The sequence below is a fragment of the Ursus arctos genome, unplaced genomic scaffold (genome assembly GCF_023065955.2).
Source record: "Ursus arctos isolate Adak ecotype North America unplaced genomic scaffold, UrsArc2.0 scaffold_6, whole genome shotgun sequence".
Taxonomy (NCBI): domain Eukaryota; kingdom Metazoa; phylum Chordata; class Mammalia; order Carnivora; family Ursidae; genus Ursus; species Ursus arctos.
This window is the reverse complement of record NW_026623078.1, coordinates 46806841-46828216: the sequence shown is the minus strand read 5'-3', so window position 1 is coordinate 46828216 and position 21376 is coordinate 46806841. Positions and strand designations below refer to the sequence as shown.

At 36.0% G+C, this 21376-nt stretch overlaps 1 protein-coding gene across 3 annotated transcripts in view; it reads left to right on the top strand.

Annotated features, from left to right (window-relative positions):
* Nucleotides 1-21376, top strand: part of VIRMA (vir like m6A methyltransferase associated) — a 60773-nt gene that overhangs the window by 6899 nt on the left and 32498 nt on the right. For 2 of the 3 annotated variants that reach the window (XM_026495719.4, XM_026495718.4), the window contains exons 2-9: nt 2300-2415; nt 6751-6837; nt 8128-8176; nt 9903-10071; nt 13078-13200; nt 13734-14006; nt 15821-16961; nt 20539-21030. In XM_026495719.4, coding sequence (XP_026351504.1) covers nt 2300-2415; nt 6751-6837; nt 8128-8176; nt 9903-10071; nt 13078-13200; nt 13734-14006; nt 15821-16961; nt 20539-21030 — 2450 coding nt within the window. Of the gene's footprint in view, nt 1-2299; nt 2416-6750; nt 6838-8127; nt 8177-9902; nt 10072-13077; nt 13201-13733; nt 14007-15820; nt 16962-20538; nt 21031-21376 lie in introns of those variants that run through there. The other variant, XM_057307748.1, reaches the window with a different exon arrangement.

The following is a 21376-nucleotide window of genomic DNA, read 5'->3' as shown; positions in this document are numbered from 1 at the left end:
TTAACTAATCAGTATAGGGTAAGGTAGAGGAGGATACAGTTAATGAACTTTGTTCTAAGTTTCCTTTGTACATATATTTTTTTAAAGATTTTATTTATTTGTCAAAGCAAACGAGCGAGAGAGTGCTCAAGCAGGGAGAGCAGCAGGCAGAGGGAGAAGCAGGCTCCCCAGTGAGCAAGGAGCCCAATGTGGGGCTTGATCCCAGGACTCTGGGATCATGACCTGAGCCGAAAGCAACTGCTTAACCTACTGAGAAACCCAGGCATCCCTCGTTTGTACATATTAATGAGAACTTATAACATGTAAGCAAAGGAGCTTCTTTATAGTACAATTTATAAGTAGAGACGTTCCTTACAGGGGTGCCTGGGTGGCTCAATTGGTTAAGTGTCCAACTCTTGGTTTCAGCTCAGGTCATGATCACAGAGTCGTGAGATCGAGCCCTGTGTCACTCTGTGCTCAGTACGGAGTCTGTTTGAGGTTCTCCCTCTCCCTCTCCTCCTCCTCTAGCTTGTGCGCGCTCTCTTTCTCTCTCTCAAATAACTGAAATCTTTAAAAAAATAAAAGAAGTTCCTTACAGGAAGGAAACATAGACCAAAGTTTGAGACAAAATGCTAATTTCTTTTATGTTTATCTGTTATAGTGTTTGTGGAATATCTACACTACATTTGTAATAATTAAGATACAAGTTCAGCTGCTGTCACAAAAGTCAAAATAACAGTGGATTTGATAAAATAGGATTTTCTCTCAATCTAGTTGTAAGTATTCTAGGGCTGATACGACAGCTCCACAATGTCAGGGACCCAGCTTCCTTCTTTCGTGTTCCTCTGCCATCCTTAAGAGTATTGCCTGTATTGTCCAAGGTAGCTCACCCATACCATCAGTGTTCTAGAAAGGCAGCAGAATTTTGGAACTAGAGGTAGGAGTTTTTGAAGTCTGAACCTTCCTTTTAAGGACATGATCCAGAATTGCCTGCATCATTTCCATTTCTATCCCATCAATCAGAATTTATTTATTTCTTTATTTTCCATCGATCGGAATTTAGTGATCACATGTACACACTGGCTTCCAGGAGTCTGGGAAATCCAGTCTTTAGTTCACTTGTGCCCAATTCAGGCTTTGTTAGCAGAAGAGGAAAGTGAGTATTGGAAGACAGCAGTCAGCTTCATTTTGCATTCATCCTGTTTATTTTATATCTTTGAGAGTTTTAAAATGAATTTGAATAGTAAACATTATATTATTTTAAGATATTTATGCCTATATATTTAATCATGATCTCCGACTTTAAAAATGCAAGATTGGGAAGTCATCCTCTTTCATATTTTAGGAAAAACTAACTTGAATGGTCTTTTGGTCTGTTGATATGCATGATATTCTGTGCAGCTTTAAGAGAGACTCAGGACTCAGTCTTTCTAGATACAAATAACACGAACCATTCTCATGAATTTTGATCACTAAGTAATCATAGTCAGCTGAACTGCTAGGAAAAGTTGATGTAAGTCCAAAAACAGTGTGACAAATTCCTTTTTAAATTATTGATCACAAAAGCTATCTTTGTCTGATACTGTATCAAATAATACATAGAAATAAGTGTATGCTGAATATAAATGCTATACATTTCTTTATTGTGATAAAGAGTTTGTGGATTCTTTTCTTTTTCAAATTTCAAGAAGGGTTTATCTCAACTATTAAGTACCTAAATGACCCCCTTTGATCTCTTGATATTAGTTGGTATATATTTAAATTAAGCTAATTTAAGCATAGATCCTCAGTCTCTTCTTTGTAATTCAGAAATTCAAAAATGGCAGAAAAATCTGTCCTGAATTCATTTGGCCGTGCAATCTGATTTGAACTGACATGGTAGTTATAATCTTTATTTAGTACATCTAGTTGCAGAAATATTAATGTTTGATTACAAGGTACTGCCCCAGGGGTAGCGGGTGTTAAGAAATATGCAGTATTTGTATTATATTACCTTTCTAAAAACCCAGTAAGTCAGGATTGTGAAAGGCATCTTTCACAGTAAGGGATTGTGGGTCTGTATTGGCTTAAGTAGAACGTCAGCAGAGAGGCAGATATGGTGCAGAAAATGTTAATACACACATGGAGAGATTTAACTAGGTACGTTTTATCATCAGCTATTTTCAAAACAATGATTTCTACAGTATTATAAATAATAGCACTGTTTTAATGATATGGAATTTAAGAATATTTTTGACATTCTGAAAGAAACAAATTGAAGATGAGTAAATTTTGAACAGTTTGCTTACAGTATGTCCTTCTCCTTCCCTTTTTTTTAAAGCAAAGTTCTCATATAGATGTAGTTCGTTTTCCATGTGTGGTTTATATCAATGAAGTCCGAGTCATACCCCCAGGAGTGAGAGCCCATAGCAGCCTGCCAGATAATAGAGCATACGGGTAAGTCATCTTTCTTTTTAGAAGTGTTTGTGACTAAAGATTGTCCTAGGCATACTCTTAAATATAAAAATTTAAGGTAATCTTTTGGAGGTAAAAAAAAAAACAAAAAACAACCACCTAAAACTTTATTCAGTTATGGTTATATTATGTTACATTTAACAGACTATAGGCTTTCAGTATAATCCATGTATCATAAATATAAAAAGAGCAATTTTTTGATCTAAGTACTAGATGGAATTTTTTTCTTCATTTATTTTTTAATTGGTGAAATAGGTTTTTATTTTCTAAAATATTCTAGTGTGGCACAATCTGGTAGATAAAGGTTTTTTTTTTTTGTTGTGTTTTTTTTTTTTTTAGATGAAGTATTTTTAACCTGTTTTTTTCCTTGAAAATAAATAAGAATTAGTCTGAATATTTAGAAATATATCTTTTATATTATTTTATAATATCAGTTTTCATGACTTAATGGTGATCTTCTTAGCCTGATACATGTGTCTTTTTATAAATTTTAGTTTCACATTATCCTTTAGTTGTAATTAGCAAGTAGTTGTTTGATGCTTTCTCTTTCTTAGGCTTTGTGGGAATAAGCAAAATGTAAGACATGGTCCCTGATGTGGTGTTGATAACTTCAACAGCTGACCTAAAACAGAGAAATTTGATCTTTGTTGTAACAAGAATAATCGTTATCATCTTATTTTAATTACATGAATTGGAAGTATAAGCCAAATTTTGGTTGTGGATGCATGAATATATATAATACATTTATTTATGTGCGTTTTTAGCTTATACTCTCAATACCATATTTCAGTATGTACGTGCTGTGATAGGTTAATTTCTGTTACTTGTAAGAGTTAAACCAGCTACTTAGTAGTCAGTGTTCTGGTACAAGATTCAAAGTTAAAGGCTCATTTTTTCATAATTATGAAATGTAGTTGGCTATTTGTAAAAATAGATATAAAATCTTCAGAGGTTTTCAGGTCATTCAAAAGTAAAACACAAAACAAAGAGTGTTTAATGTTTATAATGAGAAATCATAATTTACCTCATATCTCTTTTTCCATGTTTAAGGAAATTAAAACTTATGTTTTCCTATAATTTCTTCCTATTTTTTCCTTTAAAGGAGGTGTGTGTAGAATGGAAAAGGTGGGAGAATGATAGTGTATCTAACAGTTTTCTCTAATTGTACTGCTTTGGGTCAAGGAAATCTGTTAGTTATCTATTGCTAAATAACAAATTATAGCAAAATTAGCAGCCTAAAACAGTAAACATTTATTATTTCACACTATTTCTGAGGGTCAGGAAACCAGAAGTGGCTTAGTTGGCTCAAGTTCTCTCATGATGTTATAGTCAAGATATAGGCCAGGGCTGAATTCTCAGAAGATTTGGCTGGGGCTGGAGAATTTGCTTGGAAGCTCACTCAAATGGCTGTTGTCAGGAGACTTCAGTTCCTTGCCAGGAGATCTTCTGTATGGGGCTGCTCATGTCTCAGCATGGATTCTTCCAGAGCGAGTGATCCAGGAGTGAGAGAGCTTGCATATAACTTAATGTCAGAATTGGCATACTGTCATTTTTACCATATTCTGTGGATTACATATTCTGCTGGTATGGTGTGGGAGGGAACCACACAAAGGTGTGAATACCGGAAACGATTGGTCTTTGGGGGCTATCTTTGACACTGGCTAGCTCAGCAGGCAAAATGGATCTCTGCCATTGGCTGCAATTGGTAGGAGTATTGTTACATATTCCATCCTCTTTCTCTCTTCTGTTTCTTAGCTGGGGGTGAATGGCAGTTCATGTTTTAATAATTCCAAATACGAAATTATCAGGAACAACTTTATACATGATTAATATGTTATAGAACAGTAAAATGAAGTATTGATATAGTCATGCAAATGTAAGATGTCAGGAAATAATGTTAGAGATCAAGTGATATTTGTACAGCATACTTTGCAGTGGTGTTTTTCTCATTATAAAACTCAGAAATGTATAGGTAAAATTAAAATCCCTTTAATTCCTCCATCCTGAGAAGATCCTTACATTTGATGCTTTGTGTTTTTTTTTTTTTTTTAAGATTTTATTTATTTATTCGACAGATAGAGACAGCCAGCGAGAGAGGGAACACAAGCAGGGGGAGTGGGAGAGGAAGAAGCAGGCTCATAACGGAAGAGCCTGATGTGGGGCTCGATCCCATAACGCCAGGATCACGCCCTGAGCCGAAGGCAGACGCTTAACTGCTGTGCCACCCAGGCGCCCCTGATGCTTTGTGTTTTTTAATGTATATGTATATGTTTGTTTATTTCGTTATTTTTTGTAAATGTGGCATCTTATGTGAGGTTAGGTTTTAGAGTCAAGTTTTAAGATGAAAGTATAGTGCAGTCAAATTATTTTATTTTTATTAAAAAAAAGATTTTATTTATTTATTTGTCAGAGAGAGAGAGAGCACAAGCAAGGGGAAAGGCAGGCAGAGGGAGAAGCAGGACTTGATCCCAAGACCCTGGAGTCATGACCTGCGCCAAAGGCAGATGATTAACCGGTTGAACCACCCAGGCGTCCCACCACTGATTCTTTAAATCACTTTTCAGTGACTGACATCTGAGTGTTTGGGGCCTCAAAAGTAAAGAATTTGCATTTGAACCCTTTTTCCTTTCCTTGAGGTATTGAAAGCCAGGGTCTAGTTTGAAGAAGGATAGGAGGGAAAGACTAGAGATGTTGAGCACATATATAGTTGAATTTGGGTAACATAAAGGTATGCTACTCTGATCTAACTGTACACTATTTTGTGTATTTATTATACTTAACATTACATCAGGACTACTTTCACATCATTAAATATTATTTGAAAATATGATTTCTAATGTTTGCATAATCGAATGAATGAATGTACAGTAGTCCCCCCTTATCCACGTTTCACTTTCCGGGTTTCAGTTACCCGCGGTCAACCGCAGTCCAGAAGCAGATGATCCTCCTTCTGACAGATCGTCAGAAGGTCAGTAGTAGACTAACGCTAAGTCACAATGCCTGTGTCACTCACCTCACTTCATCTCATCACAGAGACATTTTATCATCTCATATCACAAGAAGAAGAATGAGTTCAGTACAATAAGATATTTTGAGAGAGACCACATTCATATAACTTTTATTATGGTATATTATTATAATTGTTCTATTTTATTATTAGTTGTTAATCTCTTACTGTGCCTAATTATAAATTGTAGGTTTATATATATATTTATGTAGGTACATATATATGAGAAAAAACAGTATATATAGGGTTCAGTACTATCCATGGTTTCAGGCATCCATTGGGCCTTGGAACGTATCCCCTGTGGATAGCGGGGTACTACTGTACTGTAGTTTATTTGGCTAGTTTCCTGTGTGGGGATCATTAGGTGTTTTTTACTTTTCAAATTACAAGTAAGAGTATGATGAGCATCCTCTTGAAAAAAATCTTTGTATAACAATGTTTCCATAGAAACACTTCCTAGAAAAAAAGCATTTCTGGATCAAACGGTGTGAACATTTTCACATTCTCCTGAATTTTATTGCCATATTGCCTTTCAGAACAATTGCACCTGTTTTTACTTCTATCAGTGCATGAGGGAACCTGTTTGATATACTCTGGGCATTACACTTTTTACCATTTGGATTTTTTGTATATAAGCAATAAAGTATGTGGTATTTAAAATCAAGGTTTTTAGTTGAGTCTAAGGAATTTCAGCCAAGGGTGAAATATATATCAAGTAAGATTTAATTCTAACACAAATTAAATAGGCTTTATACTTAACTATATAAATCTACAGAAGAATCAAAATATTTATGTAAATTGTTGCTACACAAATAGGAATTTAGGCTTTAAATCACAATTTAGGGCTCTGATGCTAAAATTATTATGATCTTGTATTAATGTGGGCTAAGTTGAAATCAAATTGTAATTATATAATTTGAAGTTAGTTAACTCCTGATTCTTTTTGCTAATGGAAGGGAATCATGCTATAAATAATTATGAAATTAGATGTCACAATTAATTAGCATTTGCCCTTATAATACATTAAAATTTAAAAATATTTACGTGTTATTAGAATCGTCCAAGTAGCAGGCTAAAGATACTTGATTATTAAAATTTCACTTTCAGTGATACTCAAAGTGAATAGTTCCCTACTTGAGAATGGATATGAATAAAATTATGGAAGATACTATAATTAACTGCATATTTTTATTTAAATCTTAAGATAGAATTCTGCAATTGCTCTTCAATTTGTACTTACTTTGTGTTTTGTTTTAATTTAGGAACTGATTATTGCCAAGGCTGACGTTTCAACTTTGTTTTATTCACAGGGAGACCTCTCCGCACACATTTCAATTAGACTTATTCTTTAACAATGTAAGCAAACCAAGTGCCCCAGTTTTCGATAGGTTGGGAAGGTATGTACCTACTAGGTAATTTTACCAGAAACTCAGGAGTTAATAGGCAAACCTTTTTATTCTTTAGATAGAAGAAAAGGATTTATTTGACCAGTTGGCATTAGTAAAGAAATGTCAAGCTCTTAGGAAGATGCTGAGTTTCTTTGTAAAATAAAATTTTAAATGTATGAAACATTAGCCATCTTTTGTTTGCTTTTTGTTGGTGTATACATTTCTTATACATACCAAATGATTTGATAATCTTATTTGAAAAAAATTGCTTTTTAATTTCTTTAAAAGAACTGTATAAACACATTGAGAGCTAATAATTTGTGTCTTACATCACACTGCTACATAATAAAATTCCGTAGTCATATTTTGTAAAGTGAGAATTTTGTTAATGAAACCCCCATGTTGGATTATTTAATACATGCTCAGTATTATTAAAACTAGTTGTTTTGATATCTGCAAAATAATTGACCATTAAATGAGTTTATTTAGAATTCATTTATAAAATAAAAAAATTTAAAGGTGGCTTAAAAATGGAAAAATTTCTATACTTGTCTAGGAAGTAACAGTTTTTTAGATTTCACTTGTATTTACTTGATCCTTCACTCAGTTACTATTATGTTGAAAATTTAACTTTAAAAAAAAAAAATGAGGGGAACCTAGATAGTCTGAAGCAGCTGATTTTTAATATTATAGAATGTTTTTATGTCAGTACCTACTTAATAAATTTAGGTACTTTATTCGGTTCCATTATACATTTTTGGAAGGCTGTAATGCAGTGGTTCTCTACTTTGGCTGTATATTGGAATTACCTGGGTTTTTTGTTTTTGTGTTTTTAACCTGGGATGCTTTTTAAAAAAATACTGATACCTATCCTCATCCCAAACTAATTATTATTATTTTTTTAAAGATTTTATTTATTTATTCGACAGAGATAGAGACAGCCAGTGAGAGAGGGAACACAAGCAGGGGGAGTGGGAGAGGAAGAAGCAGGCTCATAGCAGAAGAGCCTGATGTGGGGCTCGATCCCAGATCGCCGGGATCACGCCCTGAGCCAAAGGCAGACGCTTAACCACTGTGCCACCCAGGCGCCCCCCAAACTAATTAAATCAGAATCTCTGGGGAGTTTGTTTTATACTTGATAACTTTTTGGGGGGAGTAAATTAAAACTAAACTTTGTGGTTTATTGAAACAATAATCTAGCATTTGGTTTTATTAAAACATAAAAGTTTAGAAAGACTTCTTCATGAACTGTGATGTTCAGTGTTTGAGCCTATATATTTATTCCTACTCTTTTGGCAGCCTGGAATATGATGAGAATACTTCTATCATCTTTAGACCCAACTCAAAGGTAATTGCAGAAATCAGTTTTCATCTTGTTCCTACAGTTTGTTTTCACTTTCATTGAAAATTTTGTTCTAAATGAACCAGTGATGCAGAATATCAGCCTATTTGGTTCTAGTGCTGCAGGTTAACATCATTTCTTGTCTGATTCCTCTTGTGTCTAGAAGCTATTTTAAAATGGAGCAAAGGCAATGTAATGTCATTGTCTACCCATAAAGCTCTTTCTTCCTCTAATTCTAATGTGAGTCAGGAAGAGGCCAGCATTTGTGCTTTCTCTTCTTTCCTTTAGGTGAGCAAGTTCAGAAGATGACAGGAAGGTAAATTGTTATTAGATACTACTGTGCCTTAAGTTTGTTAACAGATATGTATTTTATATCTCTTCCTTTTTATCAAAAGTATGCCTTTTTTCTTGATTTACAAAATGCCATTCTGAAAGCATCTAGAAGAGCTAAATCACGGGCAATCAGAAATATAAAAATAACTGTGATCTAATATGGGACTACTCAGCCTGTTTGCTTTTTTGGTGGGGATGTAGGTATCTAATCCTCTACATTCTGTTTAGACCAAAAATTATCTTCCTTATCTCTTAATTTGTCTTCCAGTGGGGCTTCTGTTTAGAATCTGTTGATCCCTGGGGTAGTCTTTGAGCCTTTCTTCTGGCCCCCAGTTTCCCTTTACTGGAGTTTACTAGAGTTAGCAAGGAAAATAATAATTTCTTTCTTCCTTATGCCTTTAGAAGGGGCCCATTACTACTTATTACTTCATCTTTACTCAACATGGTAGAGTGGAAAGAGCTCAGAAGTTAGGGGCTTTGTTTTCTAGTTCAGATTCTTCTGCTGACACTCTGATTTTCTTACTTGTGGATGATATTCACTCCGGCTACCTTATAGTTATTGTGAAAATACGGCAATTAATGTAGATAAGTATTGAAAAACAAAAGAAAATATTGAGGATTGATGGCATTGATAAAGTCTTTGATCTTTTTATTTATTTTATTTTTTTTTTTTTAAAGATTTTATTTATTTATTCGACAGAGATAGAGACAGCCAGCGAGAGAGGGAACACAAGCAGGAGGAGTGGGAGGGGAAGAAGCAGGCTCAAAGCAGAGGAGCCTGATGTGGGGCTCGATCCCATAACGCCAGGATCACGCCCTGAGCCGAAGGCAGACGCTTAACCGCTGTGCCACCCAGGCGCCCCAGTCTTTGATGTTTTTAGGAGAAAGTTTCTTTGCAAAAATACTTTAATACTTCTGGTTACCCTTAGTTTTTAAATACAATGTGGGTGTTTGAAATATACCTGCATGTATGAGTTGGGCATGTAAAAAGAATGCTGTACAATTTTATGGACTTCATAATTCTTTAGGGAGGGCACAGTTTGGGCCTTTGTGCACCGCAACCTCTAACTATTGGGGTTTAATTTATTAATTGGCAGTAACTCCCACTTAATTTTGTTCTCTCTCATTTTTATTCTCTTGATTGGGAATCTGGTTATGCTTTTTTGAACAGAGTTGACATCAGGTATCAGACAGGGGAGATGTAGTCTTGAGACAGGTTTAGGCAATTCTGGAGGGCCATTTGAAAGCTATGCCTTTGGGTAAATTTCCACCAATGTTGACCTTTGCAGTTTCAGCATACTTTTAAAGACTTCAGTTTAACCACAAAGTAATTTGATGTCAGTTTACTTTTGGCATATTAAAACATTAACTTGAAAGATATTTTCCCCCAACAAATTAGGTGAATACTGATGGTTTGGTGTTAAGAGGCTGGTATAATTGTCTGACACTGGCAATATATGGATCAGTGGATAGAGTGATAAGTCATGACAGAGACTCTCCACCTCCACCACCACCACCTCCACCTCCTCCCCAGCCACAGCCAAGTTTGAAAAGGAATCCAAAACATGGTGAGAATTTTAAATTTGTCTTTGTCAGTGACACTTATGTTTATTATAGTAGGAAAAGGTAATTCAAATAGCTCTTTCACCCTTTGAACCTTCCTTAAAACTTGAGAAGATATCATTGTCAGTCTCCCAATTCTTTCCTGTAGGAGTTTCTTTTTATGCTGAGTGGTTACATTTTATTTTCTTCCTCTAGTTTCCTAGAATGCTTTTTGAATTGACCTGAGGTTTTTTATTTAAAATATGTAAATGTAATCCAGTAGTTACTCATGGTTTAATATCAAAATTATCTCCGAAGAATTTGAGGAATAGGCAGTAAGTTTGGTATATATTCTTAGAATACTCATGTATTTTTTTTTTCAGGAGTGCATTTCAGATTTGGTTAGATGTCTAAATGCAGATTTTTTCCCCCATTTTTTTAAAGGATTTTAGTTATTTATTTATTTGAGAGAGAGAGAGAGAGAACATGGGCGGGGGTCAGATGGAGAAGCAGACTCCCTGCTGAGCAGGGAGCCCCGATGCGGAACTCAGCCCCGCGACTCCAGGATCATGACCTGAGCCGAAGGCAGTCACTCAACCAACTGAGCCACCCAGGCGCTCAGATTTTTCCCCATTTTTGAGAACCTTTTGCTCATTAACTGGAGGCGAGAAAAATAACTCTATTAAATTTCAGTGGCTTTCCTTCTATAAAGCAGGTAGCTGGACTTCTGTTTCCCAGGATCTCTTCTCCTTATTCCAGTATCGTTCACCATAAGCTGTTGAAATAAGGAGATTCAGGAATACATTTTGAAATTATAATTGAGGTAACTAGGGAAAAGTATTTTGCTTTACAATGAACATTTTATGAGCCAATAAAATGACCTCCTCTTAAGCATGATGTAATGTGGTGTGAGCTCTTTGTCTCTGATAGTCACACACTGTATTTTCATCTCTTTTCTTTTTTAAAGATTTACTTATTTATTTTAGAGAAGGGAGAGGGGCAGAGAGGGAGAAAGAATCTTTTTTTTTTTTAATTTAAATTCAGTTGATTAACATATAATGAGCTGAAACCAAGAGTCGGGATGCTCAACTGTCTGGGCCCAGGCCCCGGCGCCCGGCACCAGTTTCATCTCTTTTCTTAAATCTTACCTGCTCAGTAAAGTTAATCTTTCACTTTTCTTTTTTAAAGACTTACCCATTTATTTTAGAAAGAGAGAGTGAAAGCTTGGGGCAGAGGGTGAGATGGGGAGGGGGCAGAGGGAGAAAGAGAGGGAGATCCTGAGCAACTCCCTGCTGAGCATGGAGCCTTACAACATGGGGCTTGTTCTCAAGACCCATGAGATCATGACCTGAGCGAAAACCAAGAGTCGGAGGCTTAATCGACTGAGCTATCCAGATGCCCCATCACTTTTCTTTCCCTTTCTCTTTCTCTCTCTCTTTTTTCTTTTCTTCTCTTTTTCCTTCCTTCCTCCCTCCCTCCCTTCTTTTCCTCCTTCCCTTCCCTCCCACCCTCCCCTCTTTTCTCTTTCTTTCTTTCTTTTGATTTTATTTATTTGACAGACAGAGAGAGTACAAGCAGGGGCAGTGGCAGGGAGAGGGTCTTAATCACAGTGCCTAAATATATAGTGGCTACTCAAAATTTTTGTTTAATTTACTGACTTGTTTTAAATTGACACTTGTGCTCATACATTTTCTGTATATGAATGTATGTATGTTTTTAGTTTTTTATTTTGAAACAATTGTAGATCCATAGGAGGTTGCAAAGAACTGCATGAGGAAGTCCTATGCACTCTTTCCCCAGGTTCCCCCATTGATAACATCTTTTACAACTGTAGAACAATATCGAAACAAAATTCTCTAAGAGCTTGTTCAGATTTCGCCAATTGTACGTGCACTTGTGTGTGTGTGTGTGTGTCTGTGTAGCTGTATGCAGTTTTATGTTATATATAGCCTTTCATAATCAAGTATCTTGATTGTACCATCAAGTTATTCTGGTGTTATTCTTTAATAGCTACGTGCGTGCCACCCATCCCTAAGCTTTAGCAATCACTAATCTGTTCTCCAACTCTATAATTATATTATTTCATGAATATTACATAAATGGAATCAGGTAGTAGGTATCTTTTTGAGATTGGCTTTTTCCATTCATAATTTCTTTGAAGTTCATCCACTTTGTTGTGTGTATCAATAGTTCATTCTTTTTTATTGCTGAGTAGTATTACTTAGTATGGATATATTATGGTTTATTTAACTGTTCAACCCCTGAAGGACACTTAAGTAGTTTCCAGTTTTTGACTTTCGCAAATATTATTCAGCTGTTATGAACAGCTTTTTGTGTACATCTTCCTGAGGAAAGTAAGTCTTCATTTCTCTGGGATAATGCCCAGGAGTATATTTTAATATGTGGGAACTCACAAATTCTAACTTTTTTTTTTTTTTAACATTTTAATGATTTTTTATTATGTTAGTCACCATACAGTACATCCCCAGTTTCCGATGTAAGGCTCGATGATTCATTAGTTGTGTATAACACCCAGTGCACCATGCAATACGTGCCCTCCTTACTACCCATCACCGGTCTATCCCATTCCCCCACCCCCCTCCCCTCTGAGGCCCTCAGTTTGTTTCTCATAGTCCATAGTCTCTCATGTTTCATTCCCCCTTCTGATTACCCCCCCTTTCTTTATCCCTTTCTTCCCCTATCGATCATCCTAGTTCTTACGTTCCATAGATGAGAGAAATCATATGATAGTTGTCTTTCTCTGCTTGACTTATTTCACTTAGCATTATCTCCTCCAGTGCCATCCATGTTGTAGCAAATGTTGAGAACTTGTTCTTTCTGATAGCTGAGTACAAATTCTAACTTTTATAATATAAGTTAACTAGTAAAATTTGTTAGATTTTGGAAAGGAAAAGTTTATCAATAAATTCCGAAGATGAAAAACGCAAACAATTAACAGCATTTTTGTCATGCATTCATTTCACTTTGTTTTAATAATTTGAAAGTTCTTTTTTTGTCTCTATTAAAACTAGCTGATGGGGAGAAAGAAGATCAGTTTAATGGAAGCCCTCCAAGACCACAGCCAAGGGGACCAAGAACTCCTCCAGGACCACCTCCACCTGATGATGATGAAGATGATCCCATACCTTTGCCAGGTATGAATAAAATCAGCACACCCCCCACCTTGATTAGTGTTATAGTGCTTTTTGATTAAAGGAAGAAAATTAGATATAGGTAATCAAATCTTGATGAATGCCCCCCACCCTTTTCCTGTGCAGTGTTTCCTTGTGCTTTTCTGTTGGCAGGTGAACTTGTTTAAAAAAAAAAAAATCAGTTCATTCATTTGAAGCTGTACCAACATTGCTTTGAAAATAAAGTGCTGTAGAGATATATCCAGAAGAGTACCAGTTAAAAAAAAAGCGTTATGTATTGGGAGAGATAATAACCTGTGTACTTTTTAGCTGAAAAGAAAAGGGTTAGTTTCTGGTGTTAGAACATAAAATAGTGTACTTTACACAGTACATACTCTTAATATTTTTAAAAGCAGGTGATTCTACAGCTTTTTTAAAAAGGGTATTTATGAGCTAAATCATCCAAAGTGTCATTAAGTAGCTGTAGTATCCAGTCCTGCTACCTCATGGTATTTAAACCATTAAAATAATCTGTCTCTTAAATCTCAATTTTTCAGTGTCTGGTGATAAGGAAGAGGATGCTTCTCATAGAGAAGATTATTTTGAACCCATTTCTCCTGATCGGAATTCTGTTCCCCAGGAAGGGCAGTATTCTGATGAAGGAGAAGTAGAAGAAGAGCAGCAAGAAGAAGGAGAAGATGATGAAGATGATGTGGATGTAGAGGAAGAAGAGGATGAAGATGAGGATGATCGCCATACAGTAGACAGTATCCCTGAGGAGGAAGAAGAAGATGAAGAGGAAGAAGGTGAAGAGGATGAAGAAGGTGAAGGTGGGTTATATTTATTAGGACTTTTTGTTTTTAAGTACTAGGAACTAACTTGATGTAGCTTTGAGCAGTGCAAGAGAATTTAGAACAAAGATAAATGGCTTTCAAGAAACTCAAAGGATAGAATGTAGCTGGGCCTCAAGACTTGACTAGAACTGGGAACCCATTTTTTGTTTGCTTTATGTTTCTACTTTATTTTCTCTCTGTCAGCTAACTGTTGTTTCTCTGTTCACCCCACAGGTTTAATCTCCTCTTTTTAACCAACCAGCCTAATCTACCCGGCTGTATCTCAGTCTTACTTGCATTTTCCTAGGAGAAAGGTTGTTTGGCTTACTACAGTATCAGTTGCTCCTTGGTACCATCAGTTTTGGCTAGGGAAGCAAGATCATGTAGCAAATACCTGATGATTAGAGATTTGGTGGGCTGTTTTTGGAGTAAGGAGTGGTGCTATAAGCTGGATGGAATTCCTAAAGATGTCTGCCATCTAGATACTCTAGCAAAATGCTATATTTTTAGAAATTCAGGGAAAAAAATTCAACTATACAGGGTTGTATGATAGCATGATGCAGTACTCTGATTAGGCTTTACTTTTCTTTGAAAGCGAAAAGTGAGAGATATTCAAACTAATTGACTCTTTATTTGTCCAAGAAATAGCATGTAATGTTAAAGCATTTATGTAAAATGACAGACAAACTGCCTTATTTTTTTCTAAAATAGTGAAGGTAAGGATGATTTTACATGAGAGTAGATTTTGGTATCACAGGGGCCCCTTTATGGACTAGAAATAGTTAGGTTATTGAGTGATACTTTTTTAGCCTCCCCCATTTCCAGAGTAGCAAATAATACTTTTTGTACTTACTGTATTTGGCAAATAGTAGTTAGATTTCAGGCAGGCTTTTTCTTAATCATTTTTGTAGAAAAGATGAGAGAAAGAGGCTGGTTTATTTGGTCTTTAATAGAAGATATCTGGCTTAACCCGGAGTCAGGCCTCTGTAAGCCCTTATCTTTTCAGATATCATAAGTATATGGCTAAGGCTAACTTGTTTTGAGCAAAAGAATGTCAAAAGATGGCTGATGCTGGAGAACATTTCCTTTTCTTACATAAACTGTTACTACTCATGCCAATTTTCCCACAGCCAGGCAATAGCAGTATTAAAAAGTAAAACCATATTTTCTCTCTAATCTTATTTTTTTTGAAATAGAGGAAAAAGTTGCACATGTATAATGATAAGAAAGCTCTGTTTTGGCCCAGCTGAGCATTTTCAGTGATCAACTTTTCCATAAAAATAAAATGCAGACCTAAGAAACTGTGTGATAGGTAAACGAAGAGAAATGAAAATTCAGGAATATGAAATTAATGTTTAAAAAGAACTTAAAGTGTTTTCACTGAAAATATTTGGTTTAGTTTTGTGATTATGGCATTATTAGTTAAATTTAATCTTTCCCTTCAATTTTTTTTTCATCTTAAAAATACTTAAAAATGCTCTCATGAGGCTAAGGTTAATTTCTTCCCTTTTGAGAGAGGTATTTTTGTTACTTTATGACATTTCTAATTTTATTTCTGTAGCAGAGTTAGTTGTAAAGTTGAACAGATAGAATACTTTGCTTATGAAGTTTCTCATTAATTCTATTAGAAATTTAAAAATGTTGGTAATTGTCAGTAAGATGTTGGGGCAGAAGTTAATTTTGTTGAAAAATCATTAATTCTTATTTTTTTGCCATACTACTAAATAAAATATATTTTTTTGATTAGGTAGATTTTTTTTCATTAAATGACAGTGATGTAATATTTAAATATTATTCAAACTGATTTTCAGGGGATGATGGTTATGAACAAATTTCCAGTGATGAAGATGGAATTGCTGACTTGGAACGTGAAACCTTTAAGTATCCGAACTTTGATGTTGAATACACTCCTGAAGACTTAGCTTCAGTTCCTCCTATGACATATGATCCATATGACAGGGAGCTTGTACCACTTTTATACTTCAGCTGTCCCTACAAGACTACTTTTGAAATTGAAATCAGTAGAATGAAGGATCAAGGTCCAGATAAAGAAAATTCAGGGGCAGTAGAAGCTTCAGTGAAGTTAACTGAACTGTTAGATTTGTATCGGGAAGATAGAGGTGCAAAATGGGTAACAGCTTTAGAAGAAATTCCAAGTTTAATAATAAAAGGATTAAGTTATTTGCAGTTGAAAAACACAAAACAAGACTCTCTTGGCCAGTTGGTAGACTGGACCATGCAAGCTTTAAATTTACAAGTAGCTCTTCGCCAGCCCATTGCCTTAAATGTCCGACAACTCAAAGCTGGGACCAAATTAGTGTCCTCACTAGCAGAATGTGGGGCTCAAGGAGTCATGGGATTGTTACAAGCAGGAGTAATCAATGGATTATTTGAGCTCCTATTTGCTGATCATGTCTCATCTTCCCTTAAGTTAAATGCTTTTAAAGCTTTGGACAGCGTGATTAGTATGACAGAAGGAATGGAAGCTTTTTTAAGAGGTAGGCAGAACGAGAAAAGTGGCTATCAAAAACTTCTGGAGCTCATACTTTTAGATCAGACTGTGAGAGTTGTCACTGCTGGTTCAGCTATTCTTCAGAAGTGCCATTTCTATGAAATCTTGTCAGAAATTAAAAGACTTGGTGACCATTTAGCAGAGAAGACTTCATCTGTTCCTAACCACAGTGAACCTGATCATGACACAGATACTGGACTTGAGAGAACAAACCCAGAATATGAAAATGAGGTAGAGGCTTCAATGGATATGGATCTTTTGGAATCCTCAAATATAAGTGAAGGGGAAATAGAAAAGCTTATTAACCTCCTAGAAGAAGTTTTCCATTTAATGGAAACTGCACCTCATACAATGATCCAGCCGCCTGTTAAGTCTTTCCCAACAATGGCACGTATTACTGGACCTCCAGAAAGGGATGATCCATACCCTGTTCTCTTTAGGTAAGACATTTTTGGTTTGGGAAAATATATTTCACAGATCACTGCAGGCAATTTTATGTGGTTGATTTTGTTTTTTTAAATTTGTAAGCAGTGCATATCTGTGTAAGGATATTCTATATTTCAAAATAGATAGTAGTGAAACTGAGAGTATACTACTGTGGGAAAGCTATATTTTAGTTAGCACTTAAAGTAGTAATAGCGATTTAAGTTAAAGAGAGTGATAAGCACATCTATGAGCAAGAATAAATGAGGAATTGTAGAGTTGTTTCTGGGAAGGTGGTGTGGTACAAAAGGATGGCCCAGGAAGGAGAGAGCTTTTCTGTGTGAACCTGTTTGTACTTTATCTCTCTTACATTGCAAGTTAAATTTATATTTTACTAATTTAATTTTACAGACCTGCTTAAATATCTTTAAGGTTCCGTTAACCACTTATTTATGCTCTCTAACTCTATTTGTTGTTGTTGTTGTTGTTGTTTTAAGTAGACTCCATGTTCAATATGGGGGTTGAACTCGCAGCCCTGAGGTCAAGAGTTGTATGCTCTACTGACTGAGCCAGCCAGGTGCCCCTATCTGACTCTGTTTGTTGGTACAGTTTTGCCATTATTATGGTCAGCTCCCACAGTAGACTTTTAAATTTTGTTTTAATTTTTGATACTTTTTTTGCATTTTGCCTGTATATACTTTTCTAGCTAATGGGAAAATGGCATTTTTATTATGCTATTCCTTATTTCTGTGATTAATTTTTGCCTTGATTTGGGGCATACTGCATTAACAGAAAATGGGGTACTTGTCCATTCTAAAATCTGTACCTATCCATTCCTGTTTTTAGCTGAACTATTAGATCTTGCCTTAGTTTCTTTTGGGAACAAAAGATGGTAATGGTAGAGCAAGGTCTGGTAGGAGATGAAGTCAAGAGTACAAGTATAGGGGTTTGGCTTTGAACAGAAGAAAAGAAATCTTATGTGTGTACAGATTTGTTTTATGGAGACAGTAAAGGAGCCAAAGCACTTTGCACTGATCACTTCATTTTTAGTAAGGTAAGAGGCGAGGTCATAAACTGAGGATAACTGAGGGTAGTGACTCTAAGGAACGGAGTAATGCTTTCAGGCACTGAAGGGAAACTGGTAATTAAAGGGTTATTAAGTATTTTCTCCTCCGTAACTGGAGAAGGTACATTTAGGTATCAGACTTGAGGAAATAAAGGGCCTTGAATGCTGTGCTAAGTAATTTGGTTTTTATTTTTATTTTATTTTTTAAATTTAATTAAAAAAATGTTTTTTAAAGATTTTATTTACTTATTTGACACAGAGAGAGAGAACACAAGTAGGGAGAGCGGCAGGCAGAGGGAGAGGGTGAGGGAGATGCAGGGTTCCTGCTGAGCAGGGAGCCTGACATGGGGCTTGATCCCAGGACACCAGAATCATGACCTGAGCCGAAGGCAGACTCTCAACCAATTGAGCCACTCAGGTGCCCCTATTTTATTTTTATTTTTTAAAAAGATTTTATTTATTTCCAGAGACCGTACAAGCCCCAGGGGAATGGCAGGCAGCGGGAGAAGCAGGTTCCCTACTAGGCAAGGACCCTGATGTGGGACTCGATCCTATGACCTTGAGATCATGACCTGAGCTGAAGGCAGACACTTAACCGACTGAGCCACCCAGGCATCCCTGGATTTTGTTTTTAGAATGTGGGAAAATCTTGACTATTTCGGAGTAGTAGATGTGATAGGATCAAAGTAGTATTCTAAGATTATATGTTGTAAGATGTATTGCAATGAAAAAGAAATTGGAGTTATTAATGATAACTAAATGAGCCAGTCTAGATTGTACTATGTTAAGTACATGATATAGTGGCACTTACAGGGAATTGTGCTAATATTGAGAGCTTGTGAAAAAGCAGTTACTAGGACTTGGCAACTGGACCTAATAGCTAAGAGAAAGTGAGAAGGATCTAAAGATGTTTTGAGGTTTCTACCTAGGGTAACTATTGGAACTGGGGTTTTATTGACAAAAACTGGCAAATTAAGGAGGGGCAGTGAATTTTGAAAGGAGAAATAATTTTTCATTTTGGAAGGATTAGTTTGAAGTGATAATTAGGCCCTAATGTCCTCTGAGTAGAGGACAAGATCCAAGATCACTCTCAGGATTTGCCAGTGGGACTCACAGGACTCAGCACTGTACTCACGACTATGATTTATTACAGCAAAAGGATATAGGGCACAATCAGGAAAGGAAAAGGGTACATGGGGAGAAACTTGAGGAAACCAGTCAGGTGCTTCCAGAGTCCTTTTCTAGTAGAGTCACGTAGGACCTGCTTAATTCCCCCAGTGAGAAATTGTGACAATGTGTGTGAAATGTTGCATACTGAGGAAGCTCATTAAAATCTAAACACCCAAGCTTATTATTGGATGATAGCCCCATAGGCCCCCAATATCTACTGTGTAACAGAATCCCAGCCTCCTAGAAGGAAAGCAGGTGTTCAGTGTAAACCATATTGTTTGGATGAACACTGCAGGCACAGTGAGCATTCTTATCAGTTGGGTGATGGGAACTCTCCCCAAATCCAGGTTCCCAGATGCTAACTAAGGGCCTGCCTTGTAAGAAGTCGTTCTTAAGAATATAAGTAGTTTGAGGCCTGCAGTGTTAACTATTTTCTGAACACTCCACAAGGTGGTTAAAGATATTCTTTGAGCATAGTAGTTATGGGTTTTTGTCTTCTTGAGGGTTCTGTTTGCCTTCATAATCAAGAAGTTACTGGGGGTGTTTATTATCCTAAACTAGAAGCCTGAGTTTAAGGAGTAATGTGAGAGGCAGTTATATACTCTGTGATTCCAAATATAGGACATTCTGAAAAAGGCAAAACTATGGAGACAGTAAAAAGACCAGTGATTGCCGGGGTTAGGGTGAGGGAGAGGAACAAATATATGGAGCACAGTATTTTTAGGACCGTGAAAATACTCTTGTAGCATTTGTGTCTATTTTGGGGTCTTGAGTAAGTTCACATTTTTTCTAAAATGATGTATGGCAAAAAATGGTTTTTGGGTTTAATAAAAGTGCTATGTATGGTAGTATTAACTCTTCAAATACTAAAAATTGGTAATTTGGATCTGTTTTCTCTATAGGTATTAATTCGGATATACTGCCTATAGTAAATATGAATAAACTGTATGTTTTTTATAGGATATGCACTATATTTTCCCTAGGTTAATTCAGATATACTGGTGCACCATGAGTAGAGAAGGACCATGGTGAAAAAGGAACATTTGATAAGTGGTCTGGAAAGAAGACCCAGAATTTAAAAGTCAAGGTTGATTCTGGAAAGAGAAGAATTGTCAATGGTTGTATGTCAGATATCCATTGAATGTTAGCTAGGAAAAAAGCCTCACATAACTTTCACTTTTATTTGACACAGTGGAGAGAAGACTTGTTGCCACATTACGTTTTTAAAAAGTTAAAGTAGTGTATTGCTAAGGATAAGGATTATGGCCATTGAAATTTTTACGCCTCTCCTACCTAACGAATACTGAGTAAATGAAGAATGTTTTGCACTGACTTCACATGTATCAATTTTTCTACAGGTATCTTCATAGTCATCATTTCTTGGAGCTGGTTACCTTGCTTCTGTCAATTCCAGTAACAAGTGCCCACCCTGGTGTGCTGCAAGCCACAAAAGATGTTTTAAAGTTTCTTGCACAGTCACAGAAGGGTCTTCTTTTTTTTATGTCGGAATATGAAGCAACAAATTTGTTGATCCGAGCTCTGTGTCACCTTTATGATCAAGACGAAGAGGAGGGTCTTCAATCTGATGGTGTTATTGACGATGCATTTGCCTTGTGGCTACAGGACTCAACACAGACACTGCAGTGTATTACAGAACTGTTCAGCCATTTTCAGCGTTGCACAGCCAGTGAAGAAACTGACCATTCAGATCTCTTGGGAACCCTTCACAATCTTTATTTGATTACTTTTAATCCTGTGGGAAGATCAGCTGTGGGCCATGTTTTCAGTCTTGAGAAAAATCTCCAAAGTCTTATTACTCTAATGGAGTACTATTCCAAAGAAGCCTTAGGGTAATTTTCTTTTTACTCCTTAAATTTTCTGTTATACTGGAAAACTACATCAGTAAAGGGCTAGTTTCTTTAAAGAAGGTATTGCTTTGAAAGTAAAGATTATTATAATTATTTTTTGACATAATATGTAATTTGTTAATTAAGGATTAGAATGATAGAAATTTCTAAAATATAAGATGTGTTTGTAAGGCGAAAAAGTGGATGTTTTAGCAGCTTCCTCCAGTTTTCCCTTGGTGTTGACAAAATTACAACTATAGTAACTTTTGCTAATTTGTATGTAGGGGAATCCTAAGGCACCAGAATATATACTAGCAGAGTAATGAGGACTGTCTTGCTGTCTTGAATT